This window comes from Harmonia axyridis, chromosome 3 (genome assembly GCF_914767665.1).
Source record: "Harmonia axyridis chromosome 3, icHarAxyr1.1, whole genome shotgun sequence".
Classification (NCBI taxonomy): Eukaryota; Metazoa; Arthropoda; class Insecta; order Coleoptera; family Coccinellidae; genus Harmonia; species Harmonia axyridis.
The window spans coordinates 23,124,980-23,141,761 of NC_059503.1; the positions used below are offsets into that span (position 1 = coordinate 23,124,980).

At 34.3% G+C, this 16,782-nt stretch overlaps 1 protein-coding gene across 2 annotated transcripts in view; it reads left to right on the forward strand.

The window, feature by feature from the left end:
* The first annotated feature begins 703 nt into the window (after positions 1-703).
* LOC123674718 (early growth response protein 2b) overlaps positions 704-16,782 on the forward strand; it is a 37,504-nt gene continuing 21,425 nt past the window's right edge. Inside the window, exons 1-2 of one of the 2 annotated variants that reach the window (XM_045609714.1) lie at positions 704-1,121; positions 5,787-6,164. In XM_045609714.1, the coding sequence (XP_045465670.1) occupies positions 5,804-6,164 (361 nt within the window). In that variant the 5' untranslated portion in view covers positions 704-1,121; positions 5,787-5,803. The remainder of the gene's footprint in view (positions 1,122-5,786; positions 6,165-16,782) is intronic. The other variant, XM_045609713.1, reaches the window with a different exon arrangement.

Genomic DNA, 16,782 nt, shown 5'->3' on the forward strand with positions numbered 1-16,782 from the left:
AGAGAATGGTTTTTTCTCGAAATCTATAGCAGATACGATAAAACTACAGGAGACCAAAAGGTATAGTACTGGGCCAAATTTTCTTTATACATTTCTCTAAACTACCAGCTATCCACCAAAAAAAAGTTCTGGAGGAAAAAAGCAGGCACTGCTCCAGAAACAAAAAATCACCATGTAGATTTCCATTCAAAATTAGGATATCACATGATGAAAACTTGAAGTTTTCATCATGCGATTGGAAATCTGAAGAAAGGTGCTATGAGCAAAAAGTTTTAACACCCTCTATTTCGAAAACATTTCGTTTCAACCTCCAATTTGGGAACACCTTGTATAAAGAGGCACATAAAAAAATCCGTACATTTTCTGTAATCGATTATTCGAGTTTCAGTACTCCTTCTAATTTCCCGAACAACATGAGACCGATGAAATATAAGCAGGAATAATAAGGGACAGAATAAAAATGATGCCTTTGTTGAACCAAGCCATTCCTCATCTCCCACCTAAGCCCTTCGTAGCAACATAAGCCAAGCCCTATAATACAACTGTCCAGAGAGATGAATCAAAAACTCCAACGCACCGTTTCAATTTCGGATAGGTCTAAAACTTCATTCACAGCCACCCACACAACCCTCGGAAAATGATAAACTGTCGGCAACGTGGCATGGATCGCGACACTCACGAAATCTCAGATTTTGCAGAGAAACACGGACCACGACCTGGAGCCCAGCTTTGTAGAGATCCACCTTGACGAGGGGATCCATGACGACGAACGCCGTGACGTCACCGTTCTTTGACGACTATTTTCTGTGGAGGCGTCTGGTGGACGCGTGTTGGCGTGGTGCTCGAAAACCTTTGGAGAAGTGAGCCGCGGGTAAATGGTGCCTCGTTTGAATCGCGGTAGGCCGCGTTGGTTGGTTCATTCAAGTGCCGGCGTCGACGGTGCCGTTGCCGTTTTTTGCACCGCGACGCGTTACCCTCATCTCAAGTTTGTGCCGATGTGGTGTACGTGGAGGCCGAGCCGGATCTGTGGTTGATTTCTGTGGTTGTTCGGTTCTGTGTTCTGTGCCTTGTGGTATGGCAAGAGGGAAAGCCGCTGTCGTTGCCATCGACAGGTTGTTGAGGTAAGATAGGTGCCATTTCCTCTATGACTCTGATGGTATAACAGCTGGTAATCAACTCTGTTTGATACCAAAATCATTCATGAATGAGATACTTTTTCCTAAAGAGTTTGAGAATAAAGTGGTAAAATTTTAGTATAGAGATATTTCATGAACTGATTCAATCATCGTAGCCTTTGGACACGGAATCAATGGAGTAACTTATGACATTCCTAATCTAACCTCCAATAGCGTATGACAATATAACCTCTCAATGAGCTTATGACGATTTATGCCAATAATATGCGTATTATAGTATAGTAACTTTTATTTCTTCTGTCATGTATTTAAAATTGGGTATAGTTTCAAGTGTAGCAGCAAATTTATTCACCTTTACCCAATATAAGATTTCTTTATGATTCTAAGCCTACTTTTTTTTTACTGACTGCTTGTTTCTTGAACAAATTCCTCTATGGTTTCATCAAAATGTCTATGAATTTTTAATTTTGAGCCGGGAATGGTCTTAAACGAAAAGAATCGACACACTGATGACGAATACGAATTTGAATATGGCCTCAAACTCGATTCTGTCCTTCCGACCAGAAGATTTTCGTAAATACTATCCAAAGTACAAACCGAGGTACAAACCTACACATTTTCAGACAAGGTTAGGATTTCGAATGCCGCGTTTGAGTTCGTTAATTGATGAAATCTGAGTTTCCGTGAATATGGCTGATCGAATTTTTGTTCCCGATATTTTCAAAACTAGAAATAAAATATCGTATTGAATTAAAATGTGAAGCAACAAATTCAAGCTCCATATGATATTTTATGTCGATCGCTCAAGTAGAACCAGCTAATTATCAAAAAATCTTTATAGACAAAAAGGGCTAAATCTTCCGTTACCACAAAAATGATGGAAATGAGATTATACATGCAGATTCAACATAACATTTTCAAGCTTTTTTTTTTAATTTCGAGCTGAATAATTAAACCTAACCATACAAAATTTAAGAAGAATATTGGAAAATAAATATCCAATATTTCCGTAACAATAGATTCCACCGATTTTTGCATGTTAAATAGATTTAAAATTTCCAACAAAATATAAAACGGATTAGAAAAGTACTGACGTGAAGTCTGGAGCTTTCAAGCGCTCGTTCACTTATACGATAATTACATCCCCTGCTATACCTATGTAAAGTTATGTGGTCTCCAAGGGTACCATTGGCAACTGAATGAATTAGCGCTCGAAATCTCCTGCCTTCAATTCATTGTTTTCCCATTTTTTTTTCAATTTGGTCCAATTCAAACCCAAAAATTATTATGTAAATTTCACTTCACAATTGTTAATCAAAGCTTTATCACTTCATTGCGAAAAGCAGCAGCTACCTCTCTCATTTCCATAGATATCTACTTCCCGTTGCTATTTTCAATAACATATCGGTATGATTATGAGTCATCTGATCGAAAGAAGTAATTTGGTCCTTTAATTGAAGGATTTCTGAAGTGTCAACTAATTTGAATATTGTATGCGACTCCATTTTCGTGGAAATCACTACATTTCAAACATTTTACAATACCCTAAATAATTTTTCTCTAATTCTGTGGTTATTCCGTTCATTCTTCCACATCTTGTAGAACAAAATCGTGCGAGAATATATCAGAAACGCACAGTTTTCATGGTTATATTTTATTATTCTATGTTGGTTCTCTGAACTTTCCGCCACGGCTTTATCTGTCATTTCATCAATTTGCCTTGAAGAAATCAGTTCTGCCAACCAACATTTTTCAATACAAAAATCACTAAATTATATTTATGGAAATATTTCATTAATTTCAATGAAAATGCAATGAATTAGAGAAAATAATGTATAATACTCGTACAGAAGGCTCATTCTTCCACTCGTTCATTCCAAAACTCGCCACTTCGTGGCTCGTTTTTGAATTTTGAACTCGTGGAAGAATATCAATGCCTTCTGCACTTGTATTATAAATAACTATTTCCTAACTTCTTTCCGAATTTACTCGTCACTGAATGTCAAAATACGATATGGATTTGACGGAATGTAAATTCTTTCACTTGATGGATCTGCAAATAAACTCACATATGTAGTAGATATCTAAAAGCAACGCTACATAAGCGTTAAAAGAATAAGAAAGTAAATGAGAACATAAAAATATACCTGCATAACAAACCATTACACAAGTACCTATTGTTCTCATTTAACTAGTTCAGTTGATAAATCATTCATATATTTGTTAGAATGAAAATCAATTTCTCTCTTTCTTCAGTGTAAAACTGCATTTTTGATGTTTGTTGAAATTATCTATTCAATTTGAATTAAATCCTTCAATACAATCAACAATTTTTGAGATTCTAACCTGGAATGAAGTCGAAAACAATGTGCGACAGTATATCTGAATCTGAATATGAATTACAACATCAAAATTTGTGAGAGTAGATTGTAATTATGACATAATAACTCTGCCAAAGTCAAAGCACACTATAAGATTACATAATAACAAAAATATTAAAATATTACTTTGGATAAATTTAATATTATAATAATACCAATCATAAATCAATCTCAAAATAAATCGGATATGCTACCCAAAAAAATTTCTGGAACCTTAAAAATCTGTACGTCAATTTTTTCTGTTCAGAAAATAGCATATCAATTCGAATTATTTTATTTTGATGAACAAAACAAAAAATCAGTATCCTCAAATAAAATTTTGTCAGAAAAATGCCGAAAAGTCGCAATCCGAACAATAATGATAATTTTCGTCTGAATTTGCAGAATATGAATAGAAGCATTGCGAAAAAAAAAATTGCATTCAAAACCAGATGTTACCCCATTCAAACACCTCACAACAACCAACACTTGTTTTTAATAATATGAGCACACTTGTATGATCCCCCCAAATTCTTCAGAGGAATAGTCATTCATGAACCCACCCCTCCCCCCAAAGCTGAAATCTTAAAGGAATATCCTTTCGATAGTTTCAAATGACGAAAGCAATAACGTAAAACCAGGAGCTTTCGAACTCTCGTTCGTTCAAGTATGTGACCAATGAATCTCATTTCAATATAAAGTTCCTTGGTCTCCAAGGACGCAATTGGGACATGAATACGCGCGTTCAAGGGCTCTTGTCTCCACATAAATCCCTTCCTCATCTTTAATAATCAAACGAATGTTCCCTTACAATAGCAGCTTTATGGAAGATGATAACTCTGCTGTCTTCTGGCAAAATATCAAACAGTATTTATCAAAGTGTAATCGCCCTATAATAAAGCATTATTAAATAAATTTTACATCTTTCTCTTAGGATAATGGAAGTTTCCGATATCAGTTTTTCTAGAGAACTGTAACCTGCAACTCTCAAACATATAGGAGACCCAATAATCTCTTTCCTAAATATGTCTTATAAAGGTTCTAATATTTTCGACAAGAAAAGCTTCGCTCATTTGCAGTAATTTGGATAGACCATAAAACTTTCAGTGATATAAAATCAGCTGAAGAACATGGGTGTTATTTCCTCAATTGTTTCCTAGCATATTTCGGTAATATTGGTATTGATTCAATGAATGTACATTTCCGATTTCTTAGATAAATATACATATTCCATAAATGATAATATTCTATCAAATATTATCTTTCATGTTGATTTGATGACGAGTAATTCAACTCGTTCTAAGAATATATTGTCCATTTGCAGACTTACAAACTCAAAGCTTCTGAGAGGTCTTGCAGAGGTCGAGGAACATGACAAACATTGACAACAAAACTGTTGCACAAAAAAAATTCCAAGCTTTCATTTTCTGCATTGTTCAAGATGCACATGATGTACCCGTATAAGGTCATTCTTGTATCAAAGAATGTGCTTAACCTTGAACGATAAGAATACTGAAAAATAGCAGTTTGCTTCTCTTAATCGACCTCAAGGAAACTATGTTTGAAAAGACGTAATAACTATTTCGCTAGCCTCAGTTTTTTCAACATGATAATGTGGAAGTCGTTAATTTTTCATATATATTTTTCCACCCAGACTGTTTCGAGTTATAAAGTTAAGATGGAACACTACCTCGTAGTTGCTCGCTTCAAAACCAAATTAGAGATATTTTTTCTCACGAATCTTTGATTTTTATGAAGTTTTCACTTAATATCTTCAAAAAATAAACTACATGGAAAAAAGTAAATATTTTCATTTTGCGAATAAAAAAAAAATAATTTGGTAACTTTTCGCGAAAAAATCGATGATATTAATTTTGTACAAAGCACTGGTGTATTTTTAAAATATTTGTGAAAAAAACTACCAAAAATGATTACAAAAGAGGTAAAACCATAACTTCGAGTGGAAGTGTACATACAGTATTGCCCTCTATTTATTTGTTTCGAAAAAAGAAAGAAGATGAAGTGAATATTTAACTTCGTACACCATACGAAGTTTGGTCATCGCAGGAGCGCCAAAAGGAAAATGCATGGGTACCAAAGTTTGATTGATACGCGTAAAACCACATGGTGGTAATCCCTCTTAACCACAATGCAATGTATCAAACAGTGTTGAAGACCTAGCGTCATATGCCCCCTTCACCTTGAAACGATTTCACCTCTCTTCAGTTCTCTGCTGGCTATATAGCCAGCATAGTATATACCAAGCTAAATACCCTTTCTTCATCTCCAGGTGTTACTTTTATCAAGATGTTGACCATGTTGACGATGCATCGGGAAAGCGAGGATAGCACAACAGGCGAGGGAACGTCACGTCACTGGCCTCCAGTATCAGCTCAGCCAAGAAGACCTGGGTTGTCATCGGCGGAGGAGGAATTTGTCGACATTTTACAGGTCCAACAGCTTCTTTTGGATAGCGGAAGTAGAGGTCGAGGTGGTGGAGAGCCTTCAAGCTACGTACATCCACCCGCTGTTTATCATTATCATGGTGGTTATGGAGGACACCATCACCAGCCACATTTTCACCAGCACCAACATGCACCAGTATTGCCAACCTCTAGTACTGTTGACGATTTGGTTGCTTTGTGGTTCGCTGGATCCTCTGCATCAGGTAGGAAAAAACTTGAGCATAATATCAATTTTGTTCGGAGATACGTAAAAGGATCGTTGAGATTATTTATAAGAAAATTTCAGATATATAGGACATACGTCCTCCTCTTTAAATAAACTGTGCCAACGGTTGTTACATTATAATTGATGTGCTGGTAAGAGCTTGAGAACTGATAATAATACGGGACAGAAGAATGTTTTTTTTATGATTATAATCTGTCAGATATAGTCATGGCAATTTTTTTTAAATATCGCTACTTCTTCCACTAATTCTGAGCGTGTAGCATCAATGGTGGCCTCCAATCAAAAATTTGTCGGTATCAACCAATTACTTAACATAGCCCCATAAAAAGTAATCGAGAGGCGTTGAATAACACGAAAACAGGGGCCAGTTAATACGACCACTTCTCACCACTTGTCATCAAATTGATTTTGCAATGAATTGATGGTCAAGCGCGATGTATGGCAAGTTGCACATTATTAAAACCAAATGTCGTTGATGTTTATCTGGTTAATTTTTGAGAACAAAATTTTTTTTTACGAAATCGAAGGACAAAGGCCAACAAGTTGAGAACGGCGACGTTTCTACATTCCGGCTTATTCTTCAACTCTTCACGCTATAGCAGTAAAATTCTCTGCGGTACGCACATGTCTTTGACTTGTTGATGGTTTCGAATCGATAAGAATGAAATTAGTGCGAAAACGATCAATAACTGAAAGAATTGCTTGCTCACTAGACTGTTGACTGTAAAATGGACGAAGGGCTCAATCATCTTTGCGTTAAATGATTCATGGAGAATTGCCAAACACAGTTTGAAATTCTCAACTACCAAACCATAGAAAACAACCATTATTTTTTTGTCTTGCAACAGCATTACCTGCAGGGAGCTTCTATTTTGCCTATATGAAATACGCATCGTATATCCGAAAGAACTGAAATTTCTATTGAAGGTATAAAGGTTCCAACCCTTATACCCCACACAAAATTTCAACAAAATCAAACTCGATTTTTGAATTGATTTCGATACTCTTGAGTTTTGTATCCAAGTACTCGTTTTGGATTAGGAAGTAAGTTAGTCATATCGAGGAAATACAATTGTTCTTAAATAATATTTCTTGATTTCTTCGCCTCAAATTAACATTTATACGCTTGCGAGAGACAATAAGAAATTAAGAAAAATATACAATAAATCAAATATTTTGGGAATATGGCATTCAGTTCTCACGAACAATAATACCTACTTGCATCCGCATTTTACGTTGCAATTGAGCTCTCTCAATTCTTAGTTAGATTTACTGAGAAATTTAAATATTTTGATTCGCGTGAATGGATGGAAACAAACCAGTATTCAAAAACCAACAAACCAGTTGAAAACATTCATTCAAATTATTGTGCAACTCTATTGAGTCATCTGATTGTTCTTACAATAGTCATTTCTTTTGTAATTCAGTTAGGTTAAGGATATTGTTGTCATGAAAATTAAGTTATTGGATTTAAAATTTGACACTTCTGGGGGAATTTTGAGAAGGATATAGGTAGAATTTTTTTCATAAAATTTCAAAGGAAATGTATTGAATGAATGATAGATCCATGATCGATTTATGATAAAATTCAAATCGATATAGATAAAGATATTATTTCAGATAAAAGTACTTTTACACGGTTATTGGAATTTGTAGACGATAAATTATTTACTATTTTCTCATAATGTGAATATATTGATATGAATTCAGCAATAGGATTTCTGATGCTAAAATCAATTCAAAAATTTAAATAGTAAATAGTAAACTGTCTAAATATTTGAAGCATGTTAAAATCATTGAAAAAGGGAAAAAAGTCCGAACATCAGTATCTACTGACATATTAATTTGAAAAGTCAAATTGGTATTATCATGAGCTAATAATATACATTACTTATCCCTACTTAGAAAAGTCAAATTGATGTGTCCATCATCAATATAGATACCTTTATCCAGTAGGTATATTATACTTATGCCATTTTCCCCTACTCCTCCGATTTTGACAGCGACTAATTGGAATATTTGCCTAATAGCAAATATTCCGACCTTTGTCGATATTCCATTTTTATCCATTGGTATGGATTAATCAGTTTGACTGAAAAATCGACAGCGAATAGTTTATTAAAAATCATCCCACGTTAAACTAGGCGCCTGCCTCTAAAGAATATAATTCGAAATTGAATTTGCCGTCTAGTTTGAAATACCATTTTAGGAACTACTGAATGGAATAACTGTAAAGCCTGTCCTCTACGTATTTTGCATCACACCTGATTAAGCCCACATTTCGCCAACGCTTGTTGATACGTCATCCTTGTATTTCTTCAATTACTCTGTAAGGAAATAGGATGAAGCTTGTTATTTCTGGTTATTACTCCAGATACCTGATACGGAATAGTGTTAACTGTGTTGTATTTGTGTTCGGTTTTCGGTGTTGACATGATGCAGATTGATAAGAAACCGGATTTGACGTAATTTCTCAGCAAAAATTTCAAACTTAATAATTTGATTTCACATTCCATTGCATCATTTGTAATTTTAGTTGAGAAGATGTATCTTTTTCATCTTCTTTCATAAAAGCGACACTTTGTTTTGTTCTGAATTGAATAATACTTTTGCTTTCGTCACCATCAATCTACAAGGGAATTCATATCTAGGGGATGACGTCACTGCTATTTTTATATCAGAGAAATATTCGATTACGCAGATTATCTCGTGAATAATGAAAAACTTCAACGAAGATAATAATAATAATAAAGGTCTTTATTATTTAGACTCTAGTTACAGAAAATATATCACACAAACAATTTTACTTCAGCACAATGGCCCCTCACCAAATAAAAATTTCATGAAAAATATTCCACATTATTTTCATTGATAATAATAACTTATACTTCTATTAAGGACAATTCGACTGTCCCTTAGCTATCAGAAGAACATTTTTACATAGTCGTACAACTTTGCTTCCGCTTTCTTTTCCGAAATTCGTGGATTTATTGTGAAAAACTGGTTATCCCTTTATGATTCCAAGTATTGCCCATCACTGATCTCTACTTTCTCCCATCTTTCGGGCAATCGGGCACATACGAATCCCGCTTTGGAAAAACTGATTATCTGTTGAAGCGATCCACGAATAGATACAATTTTTCTACTTCTTCATATGACCGGAAGTCCTGGTCAGCCAGGCCGTAACCATTGATCGAAACAAGTGATAGTCCGAGGGAGCAACGTCTGGAGAATTAGGCGGGTGGGGTAGGACTTCTCATTTCAACCTTTCCAAGTATGTCTTGACTACTTTCGCAACAGGGGATCTAGTAATGTTTTGCTGTAAACAGCAGCCACAATGCGATGCAGAAATCCCTTCTGTCTTTGCCTTGCAAGCAGCTGTTCACAAGCAAACAAATGCCATTCAACATCTCTCGGCTTCAAAGAGTATGGCACTCAATTTCCTTGTTTCCCATGACTTTTTAGGCGTTTTGAAATGGCTTGTTGCGTCACTTCCAATGATCCTGCCGATTTATGTTGCGTTTGACACGAGTCTTGATCAAGTAATGACTACAATTCTGTATCTTCGAAAACCTTTTCTTCCACCGCCATGCTGGTCTTTGAATCAAAATCACCGTTCTTGAAGCGTTGAAACCACTATAGGCACGTTCTCTTAATAATAACGACCTCACCATAGGTATTTGAGAGCATTTGATGTCTCAACGCCAGATATATTCATATTGAAGCAGAAAATTAAAACCTCCCGCAAATGACGAGAATTTGGCTCGTAAGCTGACATGTTTAACCAAGAAGGTTAACTAATATTTCGATGGCGTTATGTTTTCAAATTCGTAAACTTATTGTATAACATCTACGATCTATTCATTTCGATTACCACTTACCGCTACAGCCATCTATTTCCAAACGGCGGAAGCAAATTTGTACACCAATAGTTTTCCTTGCAAAATTATTTGCTGCTGAATTCAACAAAGAGAATTCAATGAAGAACACTAACTATTGAAATATTATGATTATGAGTGATGTAATGAAAGCAAAAGATATCTCAAATACAGTCGAGTATGTAATGTGTCACGAGCTTGATTTCCAAGTCGAGTAGTTGGTTAAAATCTCAAGCAACTTGACTTGATGTATCTCTTATCGTTACCGAAACAAAATTTCATACTACAAATTTCTAACCCTAATAGTTTAGTAGATATGAATGAATATTCATCTATATTTTATGGGAGAGAGGGAGCTAATGAACGAAGAATTTTATGTTCGATTGTTTCTCATTCATAGAAAATATAGACTTCCACTAACTAGCTGTTACTATATCGGTACATCATTATTTTTGGATCAATAGGGATTTATGCCCCAAAGAATGCCCACTGGAAACTTTCATCCTTCAAATAATGACATGAAATAAGTCCATCATGTGGGTAGATGAAAATTTCTATTTGCTACGAGTTCAGGTGATTCACCCCCACGTACATTGAAGTATGGGGTAGTTTTTTATTTATAAATTCGGTATCCGTTATGGCATATAAAATTCATGACGTCGTTAACAAAAAAGGAACAAAAATAGAAGCGACAAGGAGATTAATCAATGAAACCATCTTCGCATAACAGGACCTACTACGCACGTTCACGCTCCACAAAAAATTATCAGGGAGTCCATATTATTTAATGAGGCACAGATCATAACACTCCATTAACTAAATATGCTCATGAATGGGTGTGATATACGACGGAGTTTCTGAGCAGCAGGTGATCGTAAGGGGTTTGCAGGGTCAGTCCTCAATGACGTCAATTCATTCATATTTTTCCCCACCACCACGTGCCGTAAAATCGATCATAAGCGCCGCTCCCCACCACACTGCTTCCCCTTCAACCCTGAGCTGAATTTCAGGGACGTCTGTCTCTTGGAATCGCCTGTATCGATGTTTCGGTGTAATGATAAGGGATTGTTGCCAGTTTGGAAGCACGTTCATTCCTGGGTGTTGCGGAATGGATACGAAGTTTTTATGGAAACAGTTTCAAGGACGTATCCTGAAGATGCGGAAAATTTAGAAAATGTGTTTTGGATATTTTGGATTTTAGAAGGTTATTCATTTACCTACTGTTGTTAGGTTGTTTATAATACAATTCGAGAAAATTTGTAAGGTTAAAAATTCACGGCTTTACTTGATATTCAATCTACTTGATTTGAAATGGAGTCAAGTAATAGTTTTTCAATGTCAAGTATTTATTACTTGAAAAATCTATCTATATTTACATTCTATCAAGTCACTTGATTTTTAGCAGTTTCATTTTGAGTGAATTTCAATGAAAATATGATGAAATGAGAAGGAACTTTGCAAAACGCGCATTCATTTATAAAACTTATTTTATAAAAGAACCAAAAATACCAATAATTTTAAAATGTAAACACAAATAGAATCAATATAAAGTATAACAACAATATAAAAATATTCACTCTTAATATTGAGAAACCTTTAAGCACTGTTTGATTACAACATTTTCCATCACGGATCTAAAATAGTTTTTGTAACAATCAGAGCAGACTGCAGAGCTGCTCTGGAAAATTGTCTTTCAACAGGAGATGAAGATGCTGGCGTTGCCATTTTGCTCAAATTTGGAAAAATGTTTTCGTGCCTCTTCCAACATTCTGAAACATCAAATATCTTCAGCAATGTCAGCACGTGGTTCAGTCAGAAATTTGTCTATTTCACAACCCCAAGCCATCTCATTTGCTCGCTCTACAGAAGATTTCTTCGGGAAACTAAGGAAATCGATATCGAACTCACTGTATTTATCCTTTGGAGATGATTATTTTGTCGAGGTTGCCGAAAAATATATATGCCAAGAGACACGTTCATATCAAGTCAAGCAATAAATATCTCAAATCAGGTCAAGTCCAGCGTCAAGTAATTTGCGACGAGCTTGATTTTCAAATCAAGTAGTTGGTTAAAATATCAAGCTACTTGAACTGATGAATCCCTAATTAGATGGACGCACATTTCCATAATATGAAGCAAATTAGGTAGTATTAATAAGCCTATTATACCTTAGCATTAAATTTTGTCCAAATAGCCTAATTCCGAGGAGATGAAGTTGGTCGAGATTTTTTCGATTTTTTTTTGTGATTAAGGTATGTACTCCGGAATTGATACACTTAATTCGATTTCACATATAGGTACCAGTGTGGGGTTGACTCAAAAAATATAATATACAAGTTATGTTTTATTTTTTTCAATTATTCATATTGTCTAATAGTTATTTATAATACAAGTGCAGAAGGCATTGATATTCTTCCACGAGTTCAAAATTCAAAAACGAGCCACGAAGTGGCGAGTTTTGGAATGAACGAGTGGTAGAATGAGCCTTCTTTACGAGTATTATACATTATTTTCTCTAATTCATTGCATTTTCATTGAAATTAATGAAATATTTCCATAAATATAATTTAGTGATTTTTGTATTGAAAAATGTTGGTTGGCAGAACTGATTTCTTTAAGGCAAATTGATGAATTGACAGATAAAGCCGTGGCGGAAAGTTAAGAGAACCAACATAGAATAATAAAATATAACCATGAAAACTGTGCGTTTCTGATATATTCTCGCACGATTTTGTTCTACAAGATGTGGAAGAATGAACAGAATAACCACAGAATTAGAGAAAAATTATTCTAAAATTGTTTGTTTTTTGGTGTGAAAATTTTCGAATCAAACCTGTATTCATATTGAACTGAGAAATGAAGAAACAAATAATCTAATATTCAAAACAAACGTACTAATGTGTATTTTGAAATTCCACATTATAACGCAGAACAAATTGACAAACTATTATTTTGTCCAAATATATGTATCTATTTTCAAATTCCGAACGAAAAATTCTCCCGAATGATAAGATAGATTGATGAAGAGTTTTGGGGTCAAACTCAATTCTGTTCGACTATAAGTTCAAGGTAGGCTTATGAGCAAAATCCGTTGAAATGTCCCGGAGTTTACCTTTATGAAATTCTGTGTCCTCAATAATTGATAAAAATTCATATCCAATTGAGTCTAAATTCTGAAATCAGTTTCAAATAGTGAAAAGACTGATCGTTGCAAAATTTCGTGCGAATAAAGAAAAATGGTTGTAAATACTATCTAAAATCTATGCGTAATATTTCACTGAAATTTCTTGTGCACATCATGAACAAAATGAGTTTTTTACAAATTAAGTTTTTTCACGGGATAAATGATTTTTTGGTTCTTTCACTATAACAGCAACTCGACTGCGTCATTTTAGGCACTATTTAATAAAATGGATATCCATTCAAATCCAAGTGGCCTGATCCTTTCAAAAGTTCGAAAGTTTCTTCTCAAACTTTTTCAAAAGTGAGTAGATATCTCCAGATATCTTACGTGCATCGTTATTTAAAGCACTCAAAACCTCTACAACTCATAATTAAATAACCCATGTCTTTCGTTGCTAAGTAATACCATAAATTGTTACAATAATATTTGCCATTATATTTTCGATGAATGATCCCTTTTGGCTTCATGTATTTATCTAGTCAACAAGCACTCGATCTATTTTTGCGATCAGTGAATTTTTTTAATTCAAATTAGATTAATTTTTAGCAATAATTCAACTCGAACAAATGGCACCAAATTAAAACGCTCCAGTTTCACTGTGTTTTCATCAATCTTGTTTGTGCTCGTTAGATTTATAAACAATCTAGTTTCCTTTGAAAAATAATAGCTTATCCGTTGAAAAGAGCTCTTGTCTGTTATAAAAAAAATTATGTTTTTCTAATTTAATGTTTTAATGAGCAAAGTGATAATCCCCACTGATTTTTTAGAATTCTTTGAATAATTTGCGAAAGAAAATACGAAAAACAAAAAGAACTAAATTTTCATGGCGAAGAATTTATTTCATTTTTTAATTTTGAAAATATCAATGTAAAAATCGATTTTATCCGAAAAAAATCAAAAGCTGAATAATATTTTTCAGTACTTGGTTGCAAGAATATCATCGTATAAAGGTATATGTGGCCTCCAAGAGCTCAATTGACGCATGAAACAACGAGCGCTCAAAAGTTCCTGATTCCATGGCAGTGGTTCTCTAAATTTTAATGCTATCCAGCCATTTCTCTATAATTATCTTGCGCTAGATCGAATGTTCAAATCCAATTCCTACATTCTGTGACATAATGTCTAATTAAGAAAAGATGTGCGAACGATGACTCATCGTGAGCATGAAGTAAGTTCAGAGATTCCACAAACACACAACATAAAGGTATCGAATTTTCTATCTTCTCACTACGTCAAAACTTCATCATAGTTAGATGCCAAAATGAAAACAAATCTATTTTTGAGAAACATCTTCAGCCGCTGTGTGTACCAATTAAAAATAGTACATGAAGAGTAGACAAAAATACCCATCAGCTGAACTGGGCCCACTCAAACTTGAACGAATTTCTAATTTTAAATCCACGCTTCTAAATACCAAACTTTCGTATGATACTTGATATCAGAGGAGGCGTCCAAATACAAACTTTCCGAAATGAAAAAGCTTTCCCAGAAATATTGGAAAGAAAAAGTTCAAAATGTTCAAAAAATCGTCAATCCACCAAGAAAAGATTTCAACGCAGCGAACTGTATAAAGTAGAAAATTAGGTTTTCACCTCGGATATCACTGACGTGAAGTCAGTCTTCTGAATACAAGTTGGAAGTTTATACTTTCTATTCTCTTATTATATTTCATTCAATCAATATAGGAAACATTGCTCAAAAAATTTCAAATTGATCGGATCAGTTAGTTCCAATTTTGTATGAGTAGTCTTATATCAACTAAGATAGAAAAAAACTTATCTTTTAAAACTATTAGTTACGAGGCAGCACTATTTCTCGAAATGGGTTTTTTTGTATTGCTTGATAGAGCTTCAGTAGATAAGAGTTTATTATGGTTACTTTAACCCCAAACCACATCACTCGCTTGAGTATTAAAATATCATATTTTTTAAATAATTTGAATAAATTCAGTACAGAAATAAATATTGAAATAACTTAGTGTTCAGTTCAAATTAACCTTGGATAAGGTTATTCTGATTTCACATATTCATTAAACCTTGGTTATTGTTTTGCTAATACAGTATATTCATCATTATTATGTTGAAGTCATAGTATTTAATTCGCATAAATATAAAAAAAATTAACGCGCATCAACAACCCTTGAAAAATTTTATGTACCATCTTCCTCTTCTATGATGATAACTAGTCAATTTTTGAGTTAGTTACAATTAGGTAATATTAATCTCTCGACAAAAAAACATGAGGTAGAAAAATAAATATACTTCTACTGAAAATTATCAATATTTTGAGCAAAAAAGCACTGTCTTGGCACTTTTAGCTCTTGAGCTCTCGTTATTGGTGTTTCCGTGAAAACCGCAGAAGTGTATACAGGGTGAGTCTTTGACTTGTACATATATTTTAACCCAAGATTCCTGAGGTCAAAAGAAACACTTTTTTCCTTTACCATTTTTTCCGATTCGACCCGGTTAAAAAGATAGAGGCTGTTGAAAATCGTTAAAAAAATGTGATTTTCGTAAGTAATATCATAAGGGCATCTAATTTTTCCGAAAAGAATCGAAAAAACACGTTGCTAAGTAATATTTTGACAAGAAGCATGAGTGCTGGTGGCAACAAAAATCCGAGTCGAAGACGAGGATTTTTGCACCTGCACGAATGCTTTTTGTCAAAAAATATTACTTTGCAATGTGTTTTTTCGATTTTTTTCACAGGAAAAATTAGATGCCCGAATGGTATTTGACAAGACTATTTCCTGAGTAACAGATTATTCTGCATGCATTACCTATGCATAGGTATTAATTTGAAAACTGAAAAACAGATACTCAATTTTATTTCATCCAAAATACTACAAATTTAATTATTTATTGGACAATTAAAATATGAATCGCAATTTTGGTACACGGTAGGGGTATTGTTTGAAACTTTTGTTGATTCATCGAAGATGTGGGGTGTAGGTACATCATTAATGTAATCTGTTGAGTGAGAAGCGGGAGGAGTGACTGCAGGATCTTCTGTTTTCTGCTTTTTAGCTGGAGGTTCTGAGGCGTCACTTCTAAGGGTGTTTATGATGTTGGAGTAGTGCTCATTATCCATTTGCAGATAAGGTTTGATTGAGTTGGCTGAACTGTGGCCAATTATTTTAATTAATTGTTGTTCACCTACCCCTGCTTCAGCTAAGTTACTGACTGCTGTCGACCGCATAGAGTGGTTTGTTATTTTTATTCCTTTTGTATTCAATCCTGCCTTCTCTGCCGCTTCTTTAGTCCATTGCGAAAGTTCATTTTTTCCCACTGGAGTGTTTTTGTACCATCCACTTGAAAGTTCTTTGTTCCATGATGGGTTAATCGTTAAGAATAATCTATCAGTTGTTATTCTGGATGAACGTTTAACCATCAGAATTTTAAATAGGCGGACTGGACAAAAGGCTGGGTTCTTCGTGTTAGGGACCAGCCATTTACTTTCGGCCATTTTTTTTTCTCCACCCTGTGCCGTTTTATTGAAGAGAGGATTATATTCTACTCTTCCTAAAAAGTTGG